This window comes from Triturus cristatus, chromosome 9 (genome assembly GCF_964204655.1).
Source record: "Triturus cristatus chromosome 9, aTriCri1.1, whole genome shotgun sequence".
NCBI lineage: Eukaryota > Metazoa > Chordata > Amphibia > Caudata > Salamandridae > Triturus > Triturus cristatus.
In genome coordinates this window covers 705533353-705559276 of record NC_140592.1, presented here as the reverse complement: position 1 = coordinate 705559276, position 25924 = coordinate 705533353, and the positions used below count along the sequence as shown (strand labels likewise).

The 25924-nt window shown below is 44.1% G+C and overlaps 1 protein-coding gene across 1 annotated transcript in view; it reads left to right on the top strand.

Moving 5' to 3' along the window:
- The first annotated feature begins 861 nt into the window (after window positions 1-861).
- The window catches only part of RNASEH2C (ribonuclease H2 subunit C), a 122053-nt gene continuing 96990 nt past the window's right edge, over window positions 862-25924 (top strand). Inside the window, exons 1-2 of the mRNA XM_085625857.1 lie at window positions 862-1371; window positions 22248-22463. Of these exons, the coding sequence (XP_085481983.1) occupies window positions 1344-1371; window positions 22248-22463 (244 nt within the window). The 5' untranslated portion in view covers window positions 862-1343. The remainder of the gene's footprint in view (window positions 1372-22247; window positions 22464-25924) is intronic.

Sequence of the window (25924 nt, the reverse complement as noted above, 5' to 3'; positions counted from 1 at the left end):
TACTGATTTTATGACATCTGTTGTCTCCCGCTAGATAGGTTGGAACCTTAGTTCTCTCATTTTACCCCTTTTCCTTTGTCTTCGTCTCCTTACGGTGCTGGGACATCTTTTGCCCTCTTGCGGTTTCTGGTTTCGCCGGTCCTGGCACTACCATTGTCCTCTCCCGGTCGTGGTCCAAGGCTCACTTCCGCAGTCCTTACTTTTCCCTAAAATAGGGTTAGGGTTGCAATATCTTCCCTAAACAAATTTTGAAATAAGAATTTCTACTTTGCAATTTTCCACTTGCATTTCATCTCGTGAAATTACAGTCTTTCGAAACATTTCAACGGTGGAAACTTTTAGTGGCAACAATCTTATGACTTAAGTCTGATTTTATTTTCCCTTCTTTTTGTCTATTAATATACCTGCCGCACTTGCTTTTAAGCAACTCTCTGTTAATGCTGGAATTAAATGAATTACTCTAACCAGAAGTTAATGGTGGCTGCTTAATAAGCTTTTCCGATTTAATTTGCGATAAAGACCCAATAAATTACTCCTTTTTGCGCTTCTTCTGTGACTTTACCATATATATATATATGCCATAGAACATTACCATCAAACAATTTGCTGTAACGGTTCTTAACTTTCGTATTTCTAGATCTCTGTCCGTGTTTTAAAACACACTCACATTACTCGTATTGCCTTAGTTTTATTCCAGCTTTCAAAATCCATATTGTGAAACACATTACACACAAAAAAATTACTTCGAAAATCCACCAGGTGGCACTCTCGTAAATGAATTACTAGCCGTAACATCGTAAGTGCTTCCATGTGACGTTTTAACTTATGGCTGGTCTTTGTACTGGAAGGACAATTAAAAAAAAATCGTGTGACGTAAATTGCTGATGCTGTGTGAGTGATGACTATCACACATGTATTCCTTTAAGTAAGTCACAAACACTTAAAAACAAAACTGCCAGTGCCTCGATAATCCCAACAGATACCTCGCACTGCCTACGTTCTCTCACCTTTTGACCTTCCGGCATCATGGTGTGTGATAATTGATCGTCGGCGAGATTATGGCCTGTGAAGGTGAGAAAAATAGATATTGGCTTGTCACGTAGTGTCCCGTAAGTCCCATTACCATAGGAACCAACAAAAACACTTGGAAAAGAAGTTATAAAGATGGCTTCCTAACGTTGCGTCGTGACGTTCCACATTAAGCGGCGTTGCACAAATGTCGCGCTGAAACTACGTCTCTGACAGGACAACGCCCAGAACGCTGGAAGTGTGACGAAGACGCAGCCTCTCCGCCAGTACCCTCGGGAGTTCTGCGACGTCATCAGTCCGAGAATGTCAGCCACATGGGAAGGATCAGACTGAACAAAACCGGTAAGACAAAGACTTGGACATGCCTCGCTTTTTTCCTCACCAATCTCGGTTTTTTGTGTGTGTTTTTTTACCACATTGTCTACCTTGTAACACGATATCTTTAAGATAGGTATCGGGTACAAGTTTTGTTTAAATCTGTCCATCACAATTATACATACGCTTTTGACGCTTCCAACCGCTTTTACTGGCATGTCACATGGTATGAATATTCTTTTGACGAGATGAGCTCTTGGGAAAGTGTGGCTCGGAACAGAAACACTGGAAAATCCCTCGCAGTAGCAGGCAGTCAAACGTGCAAGCACATATATACAACAGTCTGCTTTAATTTTTCATGTACTTTCCTTTTAAAAGTGCCCTTTCCTTTATGTTGCATGCTTTATTGCTTGGCTAATCTGTCATTTTGTTTTTTCTGTGCCCCCCTCCCCATAACTTTTTGTTTTAAAATTCTTTCTTTGTCATCTTCTCAACCATTTACTTCTTAGTCTGTCTCTTTTCTCATACTTTTACATTTTGTTACGTGTTTTCTTGTTTAATCACCCTTCCATACGAGCCTCTGCATATCTCACTCAAGCTGCCAAGTGTTAAGCTTTCTTGTGTTTAGCATTTCCATGTTTTCAGTCTGCTTATGTGTTTTGTGTGGCATTTTAAGCGTGGACTGAACGAAGAAGTAATATGAGATACATTTCACATGTTACCGCTTACTTGATGTACAATATATTTGTCTAGAACTGTTCTTAAAACCACCAATGCTCCCAAAGAGGATATGTATAGTAAATGACCTATGTCAATTGTTCCGCTTGCTTTCTGTTACGGTTGTTGATGCAATTTTATAATGGGAAAAGCAAGAGTTGACTGAGATGGTACCGTTTAAATTTTTTTTTAAAAAGTCGGTATGGCCATTTGGCAGCTATTCATGGGTTTACCACACCAACCTGACGCCCCTCAACAAACGCTACGTTACTTAAAAAACATGATTCTAGTTGAATGATGTTAGCCACTGCCTGTCCAGCAGCATTATCTCATTCCGATGTATAAGCTGCCATATACCTACTTGCCAAAAGGAACCCTATCGTGCGTGACATCTCCAGCTGATCATGTTTTCCAAAGCAAATCATGTTACATTTTGGAACTCATACTTTTCTGTTCTGCATGGTCCGTTGACCAAACAGTTAATACTTGCTGGAGATGTCACTCATGACAGCTTCTGCTATGTTAAGAACATTTTTCTGAACCTTACTTTAAAACCAGCAGCAGTTGGGGAGATGGGAAGCAGCAGCTGATTGCTTTTTATGTGGGGCTGTTCTTTAAAATTAGCGTTTTAAACAGGATACTTCTAGTTTTTGAGGAAAACAATGCAAACCAACTAAAAATGCAGCCCTCCTTAGGCCCATTTCCATTACCTTAGTGAAGAGGGCCCTAAACCTTGGCCAAAGCACAGGTTCCGTACTTTTCCCGACACAGACCCCCTGCTAACATTAAAAAAAAATCGATCGGCACTAACCAGTTCAAAGAGGATTACTTTAGAAACCATCCTAGTCTCATTGGATGATCATCCAACTATTGTAGAAGTCATTTTTACATCACCAACTTCCCAAAGTCATCAGCAGAGTTTAGAAACTTCTGCCTGATGATTTGAAAAGGAGTATCTGATGACTTCACCAGATGTAATTGTTCCTGATGATCTGAGGATGAGTATTTGATGACTGCTCAAGATTAGTTTGTTCCTGATGACTTGAGGGTGATTTGAAGATGACTATCAGATTACTTCATATGGAATTGGCCCTGGTGGTGTGGGGATTATTTTCTCCTTAATTTGAGACCCTTTCTCCATTTTGGGTTTGTTTTCGTTAGAAAAATGAAGCTTAAATGATAATGTCTGAATTATGTGTTGAATAGTGGACACCAAACATTATTTAGCTACTTCATACTTTTTCTGCTATATGCAAATAAGCATGCAGTGTTGTCATAGGAGAATTTTTTTTTCATTGGTTTTTAATTACTTTTGAACAGATTTTACACGGGTATAAGCATCACTTGCTCATAAAATGAGCAATACTTTTTTGTAGATATTTTTTTTGGCATTTGGAGATATTACGTGTCACCACAGTTGTTTACAAATCCAAGAACAAGAGAGAACTTGCATCATACAGCCTCTGCACTTGCATTTGTTATTATGATTAAAAACAGGTATAATCAATATATACAATAAACCATGTGTATTATGTGAGAGATTCCCCTTACTTTTACGAAGGGAGGACATGCGCATGTTATGTCTATGCTGTAAGTGTTCGTGTAGTAAAGACCATGTTGCCATCTGTGTAATAAGAAACCTCGCCAATTAACTAAATTGAACAATGTAAGTGAATGTATAAACAAAACACATAGAACCAGCAGGGCTTTGTATATATGTAATTATCCACCAGAGTTTAATCATCACATTTCCAGTGTCTAGCTGTGGGGGTCCCCAAGCGGTCAGGGCATGTGCTCTTTGTCCTGGATTCCATCGGCAGGAAGGTTCTCTATCATTTTCAACGTTATTCAGTGTTATTTGGCTAATGGTCATCGCACATTATATGGGGTATGGGAGTCATTCAGCCTCTCTGTCCTCGGCCTACACCATGTGTGGCGGGTCCTTACCCAGGAAGATAGGGGTCTCCCATGTCCTCGAAATCTCGCCTTCCGTTCGCTCCCCGGGTGCAGTGGTCCGTCCTTCCCCTGACCTATCATCACTATCTGTGGAGTCTGCATCCAGGCCAATCTCCGGTTGGTCCCATGTTATCCAGTCTTCTGTCCATAGGTCTGCAATGGGGCGAATACATACTACCTTTGCCTCCTCTCTGGTCAGTGCCCTTTCCTTTCACCCAGCTTGTGACCTCTTCCCTCCTGATTTGCTCTCTAGGTCTCCTGGATAACTTCCAAGTCATGGCTATTCGCCTCATGGCCATTGACAGGTCTATTAACCTTGTACCGACCTTGCGCAAAGCCGGTCTTGGGAACAACCCCAAAACACATACCTCCAGGGTGCGGGCAGGGGATCGTCCGAGAGCTGTAGTCAAGGCCTCGACTATGCCTTCCAAATAGGGTCTTGGGGCAGGGCAGTTTTCTGGAGAACTGTCCTAACAGGTGTCATAGGATACATTTTTTTCATTGGTTTTTAATTACTTTTGAACAGATTTTACACGGGTATAAGCAATCACTTGCTCATAAAATGAGCAATACTTTTTTGTAGATATTTTTTTGGGCATTTGAAGATATTACGTGTCACCACAGTTGTTTACATATCCAAGCACAAGAGAGAACTTGCATCATACAGCCTCTGCACTTGCATTTGTTATTATGATTAAAAACCGGTATAATCAATATATACAATAAACCATAATGTGTATTATGTGAGAGATTCCCCTTACTTTTATGAAGGGAGGACATGCGCATGTTATGTCTATGCTGTAAGTGTTCGTGTAGTAAAGACCATGTTACCATCTGTTGTAGGAGAATAGGATCTGTACTTGTGTTGCCCCCACTTTTTTTCTGATGTATACACTGGTTTCTGGCTATAGTCTGGCTGGGTCCCTGCTAATCAGGGCCCCAGTCTAACTGATCTCTCTAAACAACTTGGTGTGCATATTAGATGCACTAGTGATTGGATACTGTGGCACCTTATGAGCCCCTAGTATATGGTACTTTAGGTACCTAGGGCATTGGTACTTCACAGGCCTACCAGGGGCTGCAGCATGTATTATGCCACCCCTGGGAAGCACTCACAATCTGACACCACAGGCCTGCTACTGCAGCCTGTGTGAGGTAGTGTTAGCACTCCTCACTGAGGTATAGGTTCCTATATCTCACCATACACACACATAAACCTATCAGTCACCCTTATGGTAGGCCCTATCAATCCCAAGGGCAGGGTGCTTGGTTTACTATGTGAGGGGGTGCTTCTGCCTGAGCAGGACCCCTCTGCAGCTGGCAGAGTCTATTCTCTGCTGCTGTTTGTGGATGCGGTTAAACCATATGCTCTAAGTGCATTATAACCTCGCAGTAAATGCTAACTTTGGAATGACTGCATCAAAACATGTCGTGTTTGGTGTCAAACAACTTGGAATCCTACCCCCACACCAGTAACTGGTGTGGGATTAGGATCCCACCCTTCTAGAGGGGACGACATGTACACACTGTACTACACGGTAGAAATCATCTAGAGCCCTGGCATCACAAAATGGATGCCACCAGCACAGACACCGGGCTGCCCTCCTGCTGCTGACCGAAACTTGCAGTGGAGGGAGCTCAACAAAGGGTTTCCTGTCACAGGGAGGTGTCACCACCTCCCAGACAGGATTTAGTGTATTGGAGCTGGGTGGGTGCACTCTTAGAGTGCTTTGAAGTCCTGCACTGGGGGAGCAGTAGGCTCCTCTGTGCATATGCCAGTTCAGGGCCTACCTGCCCCTGCTCTGGCGCGAAACTGGACAAAGGGAAGTGGGTGTAACCACCCACTACCCTGACCCTCCTAGAGGAGTGGTCATAGAGCTAGTCCCTCCCATCTTTTCACTATAAGATACCAAAGCTTGCCAATGCAACTTAGATTACACCTGGACGACGCTCTACGAAGAAGAATCCTGGCTCTTCAACGTTCTACTATCTCTAGAAGACCGAAGGATCTCTCTTGGAGTCAAGGAGTGACTCCCCTGCTTGGCAGGCACCAAAACTACTGAATTACGGTTGCAAACTTTACCGCTCCCGCCGGAGCCCGAAGTCCCTGCGTCCCCTGAAGCGGATTTCCTGACCTCTCGACGGCCATTTTGAGTCCCCAGCGAAGCTGGGGCATCTGGACCCCACGAGTGACGAGGAACAGCAATACCAGGGAACCGTGCACTGATTTCGAGTGCAAGCCCTAAACTACGTCCAACAAAGTTGTGCTTTGGACCACTTGTTGTCCAAGTCCCGAGCAGGTCTAGTACAGAAGATCAGCGGCCTACCTCGTCCCGAGTGACCGTGGGCTGTTGGTAAACTTTTCCTGCAAAGGCGTCTTCGCGGTTGCTTGCCCGTTGGCTAGCGCCTCTCCAGAAGACTTCCACATCACCTTCAAGGGCTCGCCTGGTTGCTCTGGGCCTGCCCTCACTTACCCTCGCTGGGTAAGTCCATCAGACCTTGCTGGTCTGCTCCATCGACAATCTTCCATCCACACGAGACTTGCCAAGGCTTGTTGGCTCCAAACCGAGTGCCGACACCGTCAACAGCTGCAGACGTCGTGGGACCCTCAGAATCCAGCTGCTGGTCTTCATCGATCCCTCCTGGTCCTCGTGAGCGAAGAGACAAAACGACATCAGCGACCTGAAGAGACGCGACAGCTGTGGTCATCCATCTTGCTGGCCACCGGTCACTGGCAAGTGACTTTGAACTCTGTCCCCTCAATTTCTAGGTCTTCTGCAACTCCAATCCATCTTCGGATTCCAGCGGACACGTCTCTCGACGACGCAAGCAGCAAGTCTTCAGTGATCTCCATTGAAAACAGCATCGCGACCCGACACCAAAGCACACGTATGCACCCGGCTTCCCTGGGTGAGGTAACTCTTGCATTACGGTGCCCAAGTGTGCATTGGCTCTCGAAGTACTTACCCTGTAAGTTGTTTGCTTCTTGTCCACTCCGAAGTGCCCTAAAACTGTAAAATACAAACCGCGACATTTGCCATTGAAACGCATTGAAAACCCGCGTGTGTGTTTAGACACTGCACGCGTCTCCTGTGGGCTGATTACTTACCTGCTAACACTGCAGAAGTGAAGCCCCAGCGATGGCCCTAGGCCTCTTCATATTGCAAGTTGAGTTTGTTAAACCACTATTTTAGTATATGGTCTGGTACGCCCCTAGGGCTACAGCCATATTTGTGCTTAATTTATTGAGAACTGTTGATCTTTTGAATGTTTACCTGGCTCTAATCTCATAAAGAGATTAGTAGAGTATATTTAGAAATAAATACATATATATTTGATATATATACCTGTGTGGTGTCTTTTCATTTGGTAATTCAAGAGATTATAAGGTAAAACAAGCTGCTTTACATTCCTCAGAGACTTAGCCTGAAGGCTGCTCTCCACAGCTACCACTAGGATAGCTTTCTTTAAAAGGTTGTCTTTAAACCTAGCTACCAAGAGTCGAATTGGACTGGTGCAAGGTGGCCACTATAACTAGTGACCAGCATATGCCAGGCCAACTTCTCACATCTGTGTAATAAGAATCCTCGCCAATTTACTAAATTGAAAAATGTAAGTGAATGTATAAACAAAACACATAGAACCAGCAGGGCTGTGTATATATGTAATTATCCACCAGAGTTTAATCATCACATTTCCAGTGTCTAGCTGTGGGGGTCCCCAAGCGGTCAGGGCATGTGCTCTTTGTCCTGGATTCCATTGGCAGGAAGGTTCTCTACCATTTTCAACAATATTCGGTGTTATTTGGCTAATGGTCATCGCACGTTATATGGGGTATGGGAGTCATTCAGCCTCTCTGTTCTCGGCCTAGATCGTGTGGGGGGTCCTTACCCAGGAACATAGGGGTCTCCCATGTCCTCGAAATCTCGCCTTCCGTTCGCTCCCCGGGTGCAGTGGTCCGTCCTTCCCCTGACCTATCATCACTATCTGTGGAGTCTGCATCCAGGCCAATCTCCGGTTGGTCCCATGTTATCCAGTCTTCTGTCCATAGGTCTGCAATGGGGCGAATACATACTACCCTTGCCTCCTCTCTGGTCAGTGCCCTTTCCTTTCACCCACCTTGTGACCTCTTCCCTCCTGATTTGCTCTCTAGGTCTCCTGGATAACTTCCAAGTCATGGCTATTCGCCTCATGGCCATTGCCAGGTCTATGAACCTTGTACCGACCTTGCGCAAAGCCGGTATTGGGAACAACCCCAAGACACATACCTCCAGGGTGCAGGCAGGGGATCGTCCGAGAGCTGTAGTCAAGGCCTCGACTATGCCTTCCCAATAGGGTCTTGGGGCAGGGCAGTTTTCTGGAGAACTGTCCTAACAGGTGTCATAGGATAATTTTTTTTCATTGTTTTTTAATTACTTTTGAACAGATTTTACACGGGTATAAGCATCACTTGCTCATAAAATGAGCAATACTTTTTTGTAGATATTTGTTTGGGCATTTGAAGATATTACGTGTCACCACAGTTGATTACATATCCAAGCACAAGAGAGAACTTGCATCATACAGCCTCTGCACTTGCATTTGTTATTATGATTAAAAACAGGTATAATCAATATATACAATAAACCATAATGTGTATTATGTGAGAGATTCCCCTTACTTTTACGAAGGGAGGACATGCGCATGTGTTGTATCTACGTGTGTTGCTGCTTAGCCAGTCTGCTTGGGTGTGTGAGTGGAATGCCTGATGACCATTGGAATGTTGGTGTGCCTGCCTGACTGGGAGGTATGACAGTTGGAGAGAGTGGGCTGAGCAGCAGAGATGCAGTTCCTGGTGGGACCATTTACCAACCTGATATAATTCATCTACTATGTAACTACCATCTTGTAATCAACCAATAAACATCTATTTGGATCTACCATATTGATAACTTCGTTTGATTGCAACAGCATGTTATGTCTATGCTGTAAGTGTTCGTGTAGTAAAGACCATGTTACCATCTGTGTAATAAGAAACCTCGCCAATTTACTAAATTGAACAATGTAAGTGAATGTATAAACCAAACACATATAACCAGCAGGGCCGTGTATATATGTAATTATCCACCATCGGCAAGAAGGTTCTCTACCATTTTCAACGATATTCGGTGTTATTTGGCTAATGGTCATCGCACGTTATATGGGGTATGGGAGTCATTCAGCCTCTCTGTTCTCGGCCTAGATCATGTGTGGGGGGGGGGTCCTTACCCAGGAACATAGGGGTCTCCCATGTCCTCGAAATCTCGCCTTCCGTTCGCTCCCCAGGTGCAGTGGTCCGTCCTTCCCCTGACCTATCATCACTATCTGTGGAGTCTGCATCCAGGCCAATCTCCGGTTGGTCCCATGTTATCCAGTCTTCTGTCCATAGGTCTGCAATGGGGCGAATACATACTACCTTTGCCTCCTCTCTGGTCAGTGCCCTTTCCTTTACTTTCACCCAGCTTGTGACCTCTTCCCTCCTGATTTGCTCTCTAGGTCTCCTGGCCATTGCCAGGTCTATGAACCTTGTACCGACCTTGCGCGAAGACGGTCTTGGGAACAACCCCAAGACACATGCCTCCAGGGTGCAGGCAGGGGATCGTCCGAGAGCTGTAGTCAAGGCCTCGACTATGCCTTCCCAATAGGGTCTTGGGGCAGGGCAGTACCATACCATGTATGAAGTCAGCGTTTAGGTGATTGCATCTGGGGCATGAGCGGGGTACACCTCCATACACTACCTGCAGCCTATGCGGTGTCATTAACGTCATATTGTATATATTTTAATCTTGTATTTCTAGAAACATTCCGCGTGAAGGCTAGGACTCTCCTCCATGCTTCGTCCGTTGGCTCAGTTTCTAGGATCTTTTCCCATTTGTCGCTCGGGGCCAGTAGTGGGCGGCGTGTCATTGTCGCAAGAGATTTGTACATCCATTTAATTAGATGTCTAGTCTTCCTAATGTAACCAATAACTGCAGGGCCTCGTGCTTTTCGGGTTCTTCCCCGTCTCCCTCTCACAGATATCCAAATGCCCCTAGCAGAGCTTCATAGGTGAGGAACTGTCCTGGTGGCAGGCCGTACTGTTCCATCAGGTCTTCCAGTGGCAACATGGCACCCTGGTGGTAACAATCGCCCACTGTAACAATTCCTGCTTCTGTCCAAACCCTCATCTGCCCCACAGTAAAATATATAATAGGTCCGCTGTGAGGTAGGCCAACTAGCGGCAGTGGAGGTGCGTATAACCTTCTTTCTGTCATTTTTGAGATACACCTGAGCCATCATTTCATCATTGCAGATAGTAGCACCCCCGGGTTTTGGAGAGTCATCTGCGGAGCAAGTAATCCAGCTAATAAAGTCTCCGATTTCCTTGTGAGCCCAATTACTCCCAGTTCCCGCCATCAGCCCAGCTGATCCATCTCGCAAGCCACTGGAGTTGTGAAGCCAGAAAATATAACTCAAAATGCAGAACTCCCAATCCTCCCTCCTCCAGGTGATGCCGGAATATGGCTAGTGATACTCTTTAATGGCCGCCATCCCAGATTAGGTCTCGCATTAAGGTGTCTAGTTGTTTGAACCATGCCGATGGTACTCCCACCGGTAGGTTTGCTAAAAAATAAAGCAGCCTTGGCAGCATGACCATTTTAGTGAGTGCTATTCTAGCCATTACTGGTAGTTTAAGGGACCACCAAAAGCCGACGCAGGACTTCAAAGAGCGAAGGACCTTCCCTAGGTTGGCTTCCAGAAGGTTCTCTAACTGATGCAAGATCTTTATCCCTAGGTTTCGGAAGGAGGTGGGCGATCACATCAGTTTTGGGGGGAAACTCGGTGGTCTCAATCCTCCCGGAGGAATAGGGAAGACGTGTGTCTTGGATTTATTGACAAATAGGCCTGATGCTGCCTTCAAATTTTGCAAACATACCACGGCACGTTTAATGCCCTTAACTCAGTCTTGTATGTATAGAAGTATGTCGTCTGCATAGAGGGAAATGACATGTTTGCGCCCATCCTCTGCTGTACCAGTGCCCCTACTTTCTCATTGAAACAGCTGTCCGTGTCGTGTAGTTCCTATAAAACCTATATAAGATTTGCGCGTTTAGACTACATACACTGTAGCATTGGGGTCAGACTGATTCTAGGCACCCCCACCAGGTATGTAACCTGTATACCAGCTAGCTCACCGTGCCACTAGAAACCCCTCTTACCAAGGAGAGAATAGTTCTTGGCAACTATCGAACATGACAACCCTGATCCCTCAGGACCGTGGAAACAGTGTAATACTTTTCGCTCAGTCACTCGTACTTACTTTGTTTCAGAGAGATGCACAGAATAAACGGAAATATAAGTTTTTCTATAAACATTTATTGAACAGTCGCCATTGTAGTGTGAAATAGGTGTGCTGAAACCACCACTAGACATTTACAGATATAATTGATTAGAAGCATTAGGAAAGTAAAAGGATAGTAGATTGCTACCATTTTGCTAAAATCATAAATAAAGGCAGGTATATAAAAGACATGACAGTAAAATGCGTACTCCTGTGATGCAATCCTAACTAGATGTACCTAGCATGTGTGTAGGTGTTAATCCAAGAATCCCTCTAGGATAAAGTCAACCCCATTACCTGAAGTGAGAGACTGGGGGACCCCGTATTGATCTTGGGTGGGACACCCCGCAAGGTATGTTGGACTACTGCGAGCTGGAGTATCAGCATGCAGGAGCCTCAGTGTCTCGTGCCAGTGTGTCGGCATGGAAGTCCTAGTTCTCCTCTGGCTATCTCAGCAAGATGTGATATTTATATATCCAAAAGGTGTCCCCAGGGGTTCCAGCTTGCTGCACCATTGTCGGACTCAGGATGAGGTCGGGAATTAACTTTATACATAGTTATTATGCAGGAGATGGTAGTCCTGCTGAGTTTTCAAGAATCCTCCTGCATAATGTATGAGGCTTTTACCAGGAAATATCCAGCTTTCTGTGTGCAGTGTCATATCTAGGTAAAAGGTCAGTCCCCAAGAACCGTTATGTGTGTAATGTAGGGGAGAATATAGGTGAAAGGTTAGGATGTTACCTGACCTTATATTGGGGTACCTATATGGAATTGGTTCATTAGCCAAAGCAAACAGTGGAGATAACGGGCACCCCTGTCTTGTACCTCGGCAAACCGCATACTGCGGGTAAAGCCTATTGCCAGTTTTGACCTGGCCCGTCGGGGTGGTGTACAGTAGTCTGACCCATTTAACCCAGTCTTTCCCCAGGCCAATCTTCTGCATGACTTTAAAGAGGTAATCCCATCGTACTGTATCAAAAGCCTTCTCAAGGTCCACCAACATAAATATCGCATTTGGGTTCTCAAGAGCCCCAGGGTGATACATTAAATAGTATAGTTGCCTAAGATTCTGAAAGGTGTTACGTCTGGGGATAAAGCCACTCTGGTCTTCATGTATGAGGAGCTGCATATGAGGAAGCAATCAAAGTGCCAGGACCATACTAAGGCTTTTAAAATCTGTGTTTAGCATCGAGAGGGCGGAACTCAGTAACCCTTGCTCCATTTGTCTTAACCATGCAGAGAGGGATGATCACAGCATCACTTGTGGATTCTGGAAGCCTGCCCAATTTCCATGCTTCTGCGTACATTTTCACCTGTTGCGTGGTCAGCGTCCCAGCATAAGTTGTGTAAAACTCAGCAGGGAGGCCGTTCGGACCCAGAATTTCACCCCTGGCCATATCTTTAATCGCCTCCCTTACTTTCTGCTCTGTTATAGGTCCCCCAAAATCCTTGCGAGCGTCCTCCAGTAAGGGGGCCAGTGTTACAGTTGACAAAAAAGTCAGTAGCGCCACCTGGGAGCAGCTTAGGGGCAGCATATAGCCATGTATAATAGTCATAAAATTCCTTATTGATAGCAGTCAGGAAATGTAGTGACCACCCATCTTCCTGTCTCACGTGTTTGATAGGGGCTCCCCCTATGCCTTGCATAATAAGCCATGCCAGTAGCCGTCCTGTCTTGCCTTCTTCCAAAAGTGCTTTAGCTATGTATTGTTTGTAGTTATGACTACGCAGTCTCTCTGGTGTGGACTTCTACTTCTCTCTCTCGTCTCTTGGATTTCCTCCACTATTCCCTCCCGAGTGACCAGGGTCCTCTCCAGTGTTTGCAAGTTGTCTTCAAGTGTCTGGAACTCCCTGTTCAGCTCTTTCCGGGCTCCAACCATCATTCAAATAAAGCGGCCTCTCATCAAAACTTTGAAGGCCTCCCACTCCCAGAGCACCGTGGTTGCAATATCCTAATTCTGTTTGAAGTCTTCTGAAAATTTCTCTGCATGCATATTGCGATAATGTGCATTTTCCTAGAGAGGCAGGCCCAAGCCGCCACATCGGAGAGGGCGTGCGCTCCCCCATTGGCCTAAACCCCATAAGCACAGAACTGTGGTCAGAGTACGCTCTAGGTATTCTGAGTGCGCGGCACGTTGAGTGAGTCTCTTGGAGCACACATCTGTCGATCTAGGTGTGTAGGCTGTGGATATGTGTGTAGGCTGTGGATATGTGAGAAGTATGAAAACACTCATTCCTCAACATGTTGTGTCCACCAGACATCTGTTAGTTCCCAGTGTTCAAGCCACTCTCTCAACCCTGCCTGCCAACTTGCCTGCTCCTGTACCTGTCAGTGGGGGGGCGTGGAGTGGTCTAGCGACTGTAGTGAAAGAGGCACTCTTGTGATTTGGCACCCTATGATGACCTTCGACTACCATCATTTTAACTGACTTTAGTGCGTTATTTTACCCTAGCCTGAATATATGAGACAGTCCTGCATATGCCTGCTTCTCTTCTTTCTTGTAATCTTGCTGTCTTTCAGTGGGAGCTGTCATGGAGTAGAATAGTCTTGCCAAGAATAGTTGTGGGATGTGCATTTGAAAGCGTGAGAGGGAGAGAGAGGTGTGGAATGTACTCTGGTTTTGAAGTGCAGTGTTGTGGGCAGTGATGCACACATGTGCTCGGTGTTGTACATTGGTAAGAATTATAAAGGTCTTACTATTGGCTTTGACATGGCCTCATGTCATCTTGTTTTTTGACTTTGCCTTGCTTCAAGCTTTTCTGCGTGCACAACAGTGCTTGTAAGTTGTTTGTGTTATGAGAATTATGAGTTCTTACTATTGGCTTTGACATAGCGTCATGTCATCCTTTTCCCTGGCTTTGCCTTGCTGCAGTTTTTCTGCATGCTTAGCAGTGCTTGCAAGTGGTTTGAATTATTCACATTCAAGGTCTTTCTGTTTTTCTGAGCGATTGCTTTTGTTTAATGTACTCTGGAAGTCCTTGTAGGAGCTTCGTCAAGATAGAGGCTGGAACATGTGAGAATGTACAACTCTGCCTCAGAGTCAAAATACGAGAGCTTGGCCAGCCTCCGTCTTGGCCTTAAAGCAGACTGGTTGGTACAGCCAGCTCGTTTTTTTCTAATGAGAAGGGGGCGAGGTTTTCTAGAAGCTTCGCCTCACGTAATGATATTTAAGCTGGGAACCTTCGAGGGCCAGGTGGAAGTTCTCCACAGAATAGACGTATTGCTGTGGCGTTGACGCAGCTTGAGTCCTGATTGAACTCCTTCCTGGGCTGTTGAAGAGCTTCCCCAGCTTGAGTTGGCAAGGATGATGCAAATTCAATCGGTGAGGTGTTCCTAACCATTTTGTATATATTTTCTACTCTTTGCTACTTGTATATACTACATTTTATTCTAATTGTACATTTTAGTCACTTGACATTTGGGAATCTGCATTTACTGATATATTTGGTCTACCGTTCATCAATAAACTTGTGTGTGTGTATTATTTTAAATGCACCTGGATTTGTTTTCTTGCCTCGCCTAAAGGGAGTGCTGTCTTTTCCTCATCTTTAGTGAGTGCTGCTCAAAGTGTATTAAATGCACCTGAATTTGTTTTCTTGCCTCACCTAAAGGGAGTGCTGCGTCCTTTGCTCGTCTTTAGGGAGTGCTGCTCAAAGTGTGTGTTACTATAAATGCGCCTGAATTTGTCTTCTTGCCTCGCCTAAAGGGAGTGCTGCGTCCTTTCCTCGTCTTTAGGGAGTGCTGCTCAAAGTGTATTCAAAGGTGCAGTGGAATTTTTGCCTCCAAAGTGGGAGTGCAGGGTTTGGGTGTGTCCTTTTAGCGAAAAGCACATTCATTACAGCGACACATCCAGCACACCGTTAAAGTTGCCTACAATCAGCAAATTATCAATCGGGAGAGTAGCCAAGTGTGTGGAAAGTGAATTTAAAAAGGCGATTTGGTCTTGATTCAGAGCATATAAGGGAACCAGTACAATTTCCATTTCAGCTAGTCTTCCATTCACCAAGACAAATCTACCCACTTTGTCCACCACCAAACGGTTGTGTTTGAAAGGAACTCCCGCTCTAACCCATATCAGGGCCCTTCTAGCATAGGCCGAATAGGAAGTGGCCTAGAGCTGACCCCTCCACCTACGTCTCAGGCTATCTCCCCTCCTACCAGGTGTGTCTCCTGAAGCATAGCAATTTGTACTCCTTGTCCACAGAGGTATCTATCTGTGCACATTATGACTCTTGTTGGAAGAGCTCAATCCCCTGAAGTTCAAGGACATAAGCGTCAGTGCTTGTTGGTGTTCAGCCATATCTTTTTACAGCAAAGCATTGTGGCCCGTGTCTCATAGTCTCGCTGCCATGCTCCACTAAGAATTGTGCAGAAACTCTTCACTTGGTGCGCACTGGGTTTAGGCAGTCAGTCCAGCATGTGAGTAGTAAGTACCAGCCACAGGTTGTAGTGTTGTGTATATAATCCTCCCAACCTGCCTCCGCCTCGCAAGGAGGTGTCATCAGCTGTCTGGGTGTGACAGGAGAGGGAGCTGCTATAATTGCATCTTGGGGTACTGGGTCCTTTGCACTCGCGGTGGCCTCCACACTGGCCCTGCTGCGCACCCCCCCCCAAGGATCGACACACCAGCAGTTGTGCCTCACTGCCGCTTTAGGGGTTCTCCTTGGGGTGAGGTATTTTCCTGAAGGCCTTGTGACCATAACCCAGCTGCTGGTATCCGGCGTATGTAGATGTCATAGCGTGGAGAAGCACTCCACTCGTGCTGCAGCTCAACTTTCCCCGATCTCCTTTTTTGGGCTGCCCCCTGGTGCCAGCACTTCTTCTCCAGTGCAACCCCCTCCTTGGGGGATAGGCATCTTCCACGATATGCAGGCAGCTTGGAGGTACGCAGAGAGTTCAGGCCAAGCTTCTCATCCACTTCATGGTGGCGCCATGTGAGGCGGTTTCCAGGGGTGTGGAATTTAATAAAATATCTACCTATCCATGGGGCAGGTTGTTTCATAAATCTACTTGTCCTGTAATAAAATCCACTTGCCATGTAGTGCGGCAACAAATTACGGCAACAAAATCATTATATAAGGGCTCTGATAAAGCCTCTCTTGATTATGCCAGGGTTCATACCATAGTAGTGTTTGAATACTTGCAATCCCCTTATGTTGCCGCCGATCTACATACTGGGGCTGAAGGTAGTGGTAAGCAATAGTTACAGGGTTAGAATGTCCTTTTTGAGTCTGTGCAAACCTACTAACTTGCATGTTTTAAGGGTACTGAGAAATGTTGGAAAATTACTCCTGACAATGGCAGATGTAAACTTTCTTTCAGAGTTGGGAAAAAAGTGGTTGGAAGGAAAGTGAACTTGCAAACACTCAAATGTTCGCATGTGCAAATCTACACATGCATATTTGCTTATGCTAAAATGTCGTTCATAAATATTTTCTAGGAGTACTAATTCTTGTCCTACTTCTGTAAATTCTTGGGAATTCACAAAAGCCTTATAGCTGCACTTAATGCAAGGACATATACCATGGGTGCATTTTTTAGACTTTCCATAATAATTGGGCTACTAATTTGGTATGGCGTTGACCATGACCTTTTGCGTTTATTAAAATATTCTCCCTCTCCCTTTTTTTTCTCCCTCTCCCTCTTTTTCTCCCTCTCCCTCTCCCTCTTTTTCTCCATCTCCCTCTCCCTCTTTTTCTCCCTCTCCCTCTTTTTCTCCCTCTCCCTCTTTTTCTCCCTCTCCCTCTTTTTCTCCCTCTCTCTTTTTCTCTCTCTCCCTCTCTTTTTCTCTCCCTCTTTTTCTCTCTCTCTTTCCTCTCTCTCTTTCCTCTCTCTCTTTCCTCTCTCTCTTTCCTCTCTCTTTCCTCTCTCTCTTTCCTCTCTCTCCTTCCTCTCTCCCCTTCCCTCTCTCCCCTTCACTGTATCAGCATTCTGCTCTTTCACAAGGAGCATATCAGCACACAAAGTAGTTTTTTTCAGTGCCACTAACTTCTGAGGCAGTCTGTGCTTTGAGACCAAAAACTGTTTTTGATTTTGCCAATGTTTGTTATAATGGTGAGGGCTCAGCAGCTCCCACACCAATAAGGCTTTACAAAAACCATGCCAAAACAAGTCACACATTGACAACACTATAAAGCTGACAACCAATTTCAGACCTACTGGCTTGGCCAATGCTTGTTTATTTGTGTTTCCCACAATCCTATTGAAACTGGTTACACTGATTTACCATTATGAATATTTTTGGGAAATACTAGCATGCATCAACACATGTTACTAAATGATCCTGCACAGAAATGGTACATGAAATTTTACAGCAGTTTAGCGAAATGTTTTTTTACTGGTTTCATTTTTTTATAAACATTTAATTTTGAAAGCAAGGAATACTCCTTCTTACTTTCAAGCTTCTGCACATGTTTGCATCAAATAAAAGCCTTCTGGGAGCATTATACATAGCCTCATATCGCTAAACTTTGGAAATGTGTGTACACATTTTTACACTGGAGCCACTGTCAGTAGTGCAGTCAGACCTTACAACATTTACTTAGAGTACTCACCCTAATAATAAAGGCTTTCAATTAATGAACCCTAAATACAAGTTTTAACAGCATTAACATATGGACACAAATATTACCTTAACTGCAGACAGTGTCCTTCCCTGATCCATAATGTGGTAATGCAAACTGGCAGCCAAAGGATTTGTGTTGCAGGGGGTTGGGCCTACTTGTCCCAAGGACAAAATACACAAAAACTTGTGGCCCTTGACCCCAAAAAATGTGTCCTGGGCGTTGGGCTATAGGAATTCCACATCCCTGACTTTTTTTTTTCATTTTTTTTTCTATTGCTGCCAACAAATCTCCCCAGTATTTGACTTTAAAAGATCTCTTTTGGGTACTAATATGCATTTTATACATTTTCCATATTTTCTAGAGGCTATTGTAACTTTCGATGTCCTACTTCGCTTTTTAAGGCTTCTTTTCCCCTTTTCTTATCTGCTCCTTTAATTTCCTGCATTGCTCACTAAACCAATCTTTTCCTTTGGGCTGGTTTTTTCTGATTATTATTTTTGCAAGTTTTTTTCCTTTTAAGTTCTAACCTGAAACCGGAGACTATCTGACTGATTATATCTTCAGACCACCCTATATTATTGATGGGGCACTACTTAAGTTTTGGTTCCGCTGGAAATGTGTTAGTTTTTCCATATAATCCTCAATCATTCTGCTGATATTTGCCCGGGGTAATCCATTTGCTTAAAGATTACGGCAAATCTCAACTGTCTTTCTGCTTCCCCTAGCTCAAGTTTTAAAGGGTAATGATCGCTGCCTTCAACTACCAATACCTCAAAGCCCCCAACTATGTAAACATTCTTAGCGTGCATAAATATATAATCTATCGGGCAAGGCTGCAGACCTATCTTAAACGTCCGCCTGCGTGAATGGTCCTCGTCCGTTCTACCATTTAGGCAAACTAAGCCCTTTGAGCTCAAATATTGCCCTAGAGCCATATCTCGAGCTGCCAGACTAGTATTTGGAAAGCTGGCATTGCTTATCTTATATGAGGTCAGTAACTCTTTAGCCCAAGAATCAACCCTTCGTGGGTCCAATTTATGATTGAACTCGCCCATCAGAATGAACAAATCTTTATAATAAAGTATGCTCAGTGAATCCTACATCTTCCTTAAATTTTTCCAATTCAGCTCTATACCCCTCACCTTTTCCTGCATGTTCGCATTCCCTGTTATCATACATTCATGCTTTTAATTTGCTGACTCCTCACCACCTCCTAAACGCAATCCATCCCTGACCCCTCAGAACCCTTAAGTCCATCAATCCGTGCCCCTAAAAACTCTTCACTACCCTAGAAACTCGTCCCATTCCTAAACCCTATAAACTCCATTCTATGACTAAACCTCACACATCCCTGACCTCTTACAACCCCACTGCACACCCAAACTCCACACATCCGTAAACCCTATAAAACCCTCCCCACCCTTAAACGCCACAATCCATGAATCTTAAAACCCTCACATCCCTAAACTAGTTTCCTGAACCCTAAAAACTAATTTCTACATCTAAACTCCAACCCCCCTGAACCCTTTAACCCTTTACCACCGTAAACTCTATCCAATCCTGAACCCTAATCTTTTCTCCACCCCTATCTTCTTCCCATCACTGAACCCTAACACCTCTGCACTCCGCCCATCCCTGAACCCTAAATAAACCCTAACCTCCATGCAGCCACTAACCCTAAAAAACCCTCACCTCCCCATTCATGATACCTAAAGAAAAAAAACCTCACCACCCCTAAACTCCACACATTCCTACTCCTAAAAGCCCTCATCACCCCTAAACATTACTCCTCTCTGAACCCCATAACCCCTCGAGTCCTAAACTCCACCCAAATGTAAAGTAATTTGGGATTTTTCCTTAAAATAATTTTTCCTTTAAAATGATTCGATTTATTTATTTCTTTAAAATCGTTTTTCCGTGAATTGGTTTTCCTCCAGTGTGGTTTCTCAGTTTTTATTTTTCCATTAATTCACGTACATCACTGGGAAGATGTGTGTGAATGAATGAATGAATGAATGAATGAATGAATGGAAACTTGTAAACGCGCGACTTAGCCCGAAGGCATCAAGGCGCCTAACCAAAAAACATTTCAAAAGTAAGGCAGATCATGTCTAAGCGTAGGCCTTGGCGAAAAGCCATGTTTTAAGAGCCTTCCTAAAAGCCAGCACCGAGGGGAGAGATTTTAACTCCAAGGGCAAGGTGTTCCACAGCTTAGGAGCAAGAGTTGAAAAGGCTCTACCTCCCCACTTAGCTTTGCGAATCCTAGGAACTAAAAGCAAGAACTTGTTGGACGACCGGAGAGTTCTAGAAGGTGTGTAGGGGACCAGCAGATCCCTCACGCCTCCGGACCGATTAGTGGCCAGAGCTCTGTAAATCAGGGTCAGGGACTTGAAGGAAATCCTGGCCTCAATTGGAAGCCAGTGTAGGGTCCTTCTTGCCGTATGAGCTGAGGCCCGTTTGGGCAGATCCAAAACCAGTCTAGCGGCGGCGTTCTGCACCATTTGGAGACGGGTTACCAGTCCATTGTTAATGCCTAAGTAAAGAGCATTGCAGTAGTCGAGTCTGGAACCTATCAGTGCCAGGACAATTTGTTTCCTGGCCTGGAAAGACAAATAGTGCCTGATCCTCCGTAGGGTGTTTATGAGGCCCCAGCAGGTGGAGATAGTCCTCTTTACCTGTTGATCCATCCTCAGAAGAGGATCGATCAGGACACCTAGGTTTTTGGCTAGAGTCGTCGGTGAAGGGCACATCCCCATAGTGGAAGGCCACCAATCAGCCGACCAAAGATCCTCCTTTCCTCCGAATACCAGAATCTGTCTTTTCTCCATTGAGCTTCAATGAATTACAAACCATCCATTGAGCGACTGCCGTCCTACAGTTTTTAAAATTAGAGGCAGCCAAGATAGCAGGTTGGGTAAAAGTAAAAGACAGCAGAATCTGTGTATCGTCGGCATAAGAGATTACCTCCATCCCAAAAGATCTAATAAGCCTGGCAAGTGGGGTAACATAGATATTAAAAAGGGTCGGACTTAATGCCGACCCCTGAGGGACCCCACAATGCACAGGAAGGGATGGAGACAAACTCCCCCAGCTTTACTCTCTGTTCCCTCTGATTCAGGAAGGATGCCAGCAAACTAAGTGCCGTTCCTTCCACCCCTATCTCTCTCATCCTTGATGTTAGAACTGAGGGAGACAGGGTATCGAACGCAGCGGAGAGATCCAGAAGGATGAGGAGAGTGGTCAGTCCCTTGTCAACCCTGGTGCGGATGGTATCGAGCACGATGGTAAGGGCAGATTCGGTGCTGTGTTCTCTCCTAAAACCGTGCTGCGAGTGATCTAACCTATCATGGGTTTCCAAAAAGTCGACAAGATGCTTATTTAGATGAATTCCCAGCATCTTGGCGGGAGCTGGGAGCAACGAAATGGGGCGAAGTTTTTAAGCACACCCGGGTCAAGTGTGGATTTTTTAAAAAGAGGTTTGTGTATGTGCCTTATATTTGGTAATATTCCACTCCAGCTGCGCTGTAAGGGTCACATCCCTTATCTTTTTCTATGCTTACTTTGGAGAAGGTTTACTATAGAAAACATTGCTGGACGTAGTAGTTATGGCCTTGTTATAAGTGCCCAGACATAATCCCCTGCCCCCAAGATTATCGGTTACTAGGGAGCTCTGTAATTCCGGTATGGGGAAATAACGAGGATTACACTTTTTGGGAAATTACAGGCAGGAATCGGTCTCCCTGCATGTTTTACTCTAATGTTTCACATGTAGACCACAGATACTGTCCCCAGCTGAAATATCTGTGTGAAACCCCACTATTTGTAACACTGATGAACCGGTAGCATCAGTTCATGGCGCCATCTCAACAACTTGAGAAACTAATGAGGAGTGCCCTAGTCAGGATTGCATTTAGATGGTTTCTTTTTATAATTTTGCATTATTAATTTTGACATAAGCAATACCTTTACAGAAGCATAACCAAAGCCCATGTTTCCATTTATCTGTTCCTGTACCTGTTTAACGCAACAACTCTTAACTTGTGTAGCCTCTTTTTGTGATGTTGGCTCTTACAGGCTTTGCAGTAGTAACACGTTTTGCTAGTAAAGTCTTCCCTTCATAAGGCTTTAGTAGGGTAAATAGCCAAATGTATTTAGTCAATAGATTTTAGTGACTAGAAAGAAGGCTGTTAAAATCAAACATTGTTTAAATGACTAACAATACTGGGGCCCCTATGTAAAATGTAAGGCACCAGCCTGTATGTGGATGTCTGTAAGTTTAAACATTTTGCTGCAGCCCTCAAAATTGTTGTTTTTATCTTCACAGTGTACCGCAAGCAACATTTCGAAAGGAACCCAGAAGTCAACTTATTTAGCATGTCAGAGTCCGGGAGCCTGCCACACTCGGTCATCAGAATTGACCTGAGCTCCCTGCAGGAGGCCTCACAAGACCCAATGCACTTGTTGCCTTGCGAGATTGAATATGATGGCAGTGCCAATGTTGAAAACTACTTTACCCCTGCCATCCGACTACGTCCAACCGGTAGGTAGTAAGCCTTATTCTGTTTTTATGTATGCATTGAAAGTCAATTATTACAAGTTTGTGTTAAGGGCTATCTATTAGTTTTTAAAAATAGAATAGTGCAGATTTTCAAAATGTACTTGAAGCGTTTTGATTCTTTTAATAGCAAAGGGCCAAATATTTATTGTAATGAACTTGGTTACTGCCTCTATATTTATTACAATGTTACTAATTCACTTAAGTGGTATCTTGCTTCTTTGTACTGCCCCTGACCCCTCCTCTCTTCCATCACCCACCCCTCCTCTCTTCCATCACCCACCCCCCTTTTCATCCATCACCAACCCCTCCTCCATTCTTCTAACTGGTTAGAATATTGGGTTGTGGCGAGGATAGCTTTGTGAGACCTAACGAGTTGGTGATGTTGCAATAAATTGACCATTTTCTTCAGGCATCAGTGTTAATGGTCATTTCTTTACTGGTGACTAGGATTTCCTGCTGTGCAGGGGACATGTAACATCGCCATCCTAGACTGTGAGTCCTCCCATCAGTGTGAAAGCTACTGACTGGCGCAGTTTTGGCAATGGGGCTGCAAGAGTTCATGGTTGTGGGTCTTCCACCCTGTGTGTCGCCGTGGTCCCACTTCCAATTCCCATTCCTCGGTTCCACCGGTGGCTGTTGGGGACAATTTACTTGTGCTCAATTGATCTCGTAGGCATTCACGTATACAATCTCCGTGCAATTTGAGAGCTTGCCAGTGAAGTTCTGCCAAGACACTCTTTCCCTTTTCACCATGTTGCCTCAGTGGGATAAATGACGCAGTGTTGGCCTCTGAGGAAGCTCCGAGTTGTGAGCGAGGAGAGCGCCCCCTGCTGCTGTATTTACAGAGAGCTATGTAGATGTGTTGGGATGGGAATACCCCCTGCATGGTGCACGGGCCTGCCCTTCCCCTAGTCCCGACTGCATGTATCTGATATCCTCAGTATTTTAGATTGACATCACACTAATCTAGCGTGATGGAGGCCTCTGCCTTTCTCCGACCATGCAAGATCTTAGACTTGCCCTGTGACCTGGAGGAGTGCATCAAGAGCGTCATTGTTTGCAGTCTAGGACTTCTGTCCCGGTCAATGGATTTAGTGTATATATATATAGTGTGGTTGCCGCAGCATACAATGTTTTAATGGGCGGTAGCATGAGCAATAGTTAGTTAAAACTTTATCCGGTTTATAATTAAAAAAAAAAAAAGCATTAAATCACATTATCATAAAACATCATTAGATTATATTCATTAAAACTACGTTGCATCACAAAAGCATCATCTTGATGACATATAAGTGAAGTAACTACATCGGAATATCCATGTCTAAGAATGGATAGACCAATGTACAAAAATACACGTTTTTATTAATAAAGGGATTGTCCGCAGTATTACAACATTAACGTGCTGTGTCCAATAGCAGGTAATAAGTCAATTTGTGCAAAAGGAAAAAGTTTTTTCCTGTATGTAGAACGTTGATAACAACTTTGCTACATTAAAACATACGGTAGTATCTTTTAAGTCAAACAGATACTGAAATGCCTCCTCATAGTCTTACAAGTTTTCTCTTAAAAATAATGATTTTTAAATATTGTTTCCTATATGCGAGATAAAATCTACAAAGAAGTACTTGGTGCATGGCTGATTGGGCAGATCTGTTGTCACAGAGACATTTCCAGTTATTGGCCCCCACTTACCTCTCTTTGGGGATGCAACAAGATCATGACCAATGTACAAAAATACACGTTTTTATTAATGAAGGGATTGTCCGCAGTATTACGACATTAACGTGCTGTGTGCAATAGCAGGTAATAAGTCAATTTGTGCAAAAAAAGTATTTCTAAAATTATAGAGAACCGCTACAGTCACTTGGCACCATCAAACGTTAGATAAAGGTGCTGTTTACGATGGTGAGGAATAACTGTATTAATGGAAGAGCTTTTCAAAGTTTGTAAAAGGACCCTGACAGTCTGTTTGCAACAAAAACAACCTACCAATAGCTCTCGTTCTGCTGAAGTAAAAAGTTACCGCAGCTAAGCACATTTAGTGTGCAGATAAGAGCAGGCTTTTCCTGTATGTAGAACGTTGATAAACAACGTTGCTACATTAAAACATACGGTAGTATCTTTTAAGTCAAACAGATACTGAAATGCCTCCTCATAGTCTTACAAGTTTTCTCTTTAAAATGATGATTTTAAATATTGTTTCATATATGCAAGATAAAATCTACAAAGAAGTACCCGGTGCATGGCTGATTGGGCGGATCAGTTGTCACACAGACATTTCCAGTTATAGGCCCCCACTTACCTCTCTTTGGAGATGCAACAAGATAATGAATCATAGATGGGTGCAATCGAGTTAGGAGAGAATTTTATGTGCCTGGTCCAACACTATACAATCTTTTAAGGAATGTTTTTGAACACAGAGTCTAGTTTAGACCACACTTAGTTCCATAAAAGAAGTGGCGTGGACTCTATTCAATAAAAATTAAACCCCCCCTCCTCTGTGTATAATGGTCTCTGAAGTTGAGTGTAGTACAGCAAGAAGTATTTTCGAAAATTCCCCCTCGAACTCTAGAAGTATCGAGACCAAGCGATTTGCAGTTTCCCATCTACACCATTGATAGAGATAGAGAGAGAAAAGGAAAGGAGCCAGGACAAACCCCTGGCGGCTTTCTCTTCCTATCTTAAATTGTTGCGTTATAGTTCCTCCAGTGGCCCATATCGAACACTTAAAGTTAGATTGCTATACGTTTATGCTAGCAGTGAGATTATATCCTTCAGAGTCCCCAGTGAGTCCATACATTTCCATAACTTGTTATGGTCTATCAGATCAAATGCACAACTGAGGTCCATAAAACACATATATAGACTACCCTCCTTTGCTTTTGTGTACTTCCCTCATCAACAGGTTCAAGTTGACGAGTTTTCAACAGTCCCTAATTATTTCCTGAAACCATACTGTGCACTTGTTATACTACTGTTGTCTTCAGGTTCCACTCTTTTTAATATAACCCTTCCTAGCAGTTTGGCTGAAGAGTCGAGCAGGGAGATGTCTGTATCACATTATCACATTATCGCAAAACATCACTAGATTATGAAAACAACTACGTTGCATCACAAAAGCATCATCTTGATGACAGAAGTACTCGCTTCCCGAACCTCTCTTAAAGATTGGAATTATAAGTAAATTTGACTAGGATGATGGTATGAATCCAGCCCCAGCAGTGTTTAGGACTTTAGTTAAGAGGGGTGCCCATAAGGCAGAAAGAATTTATAGGTGTCCACTAGAATGCCATAAGGGCTGGGAGCCTTTCCCACTGGATTTTTTTTCCAGAGCTCTAATTACCTCCTGTAGTGTAAAGACAACCGGAGTTAACTGTGTTACTGGGGAGGCTACTGTGTCCATATATCTGATGTTAAAAATGATGTGAAAATTGAAGCAAAAT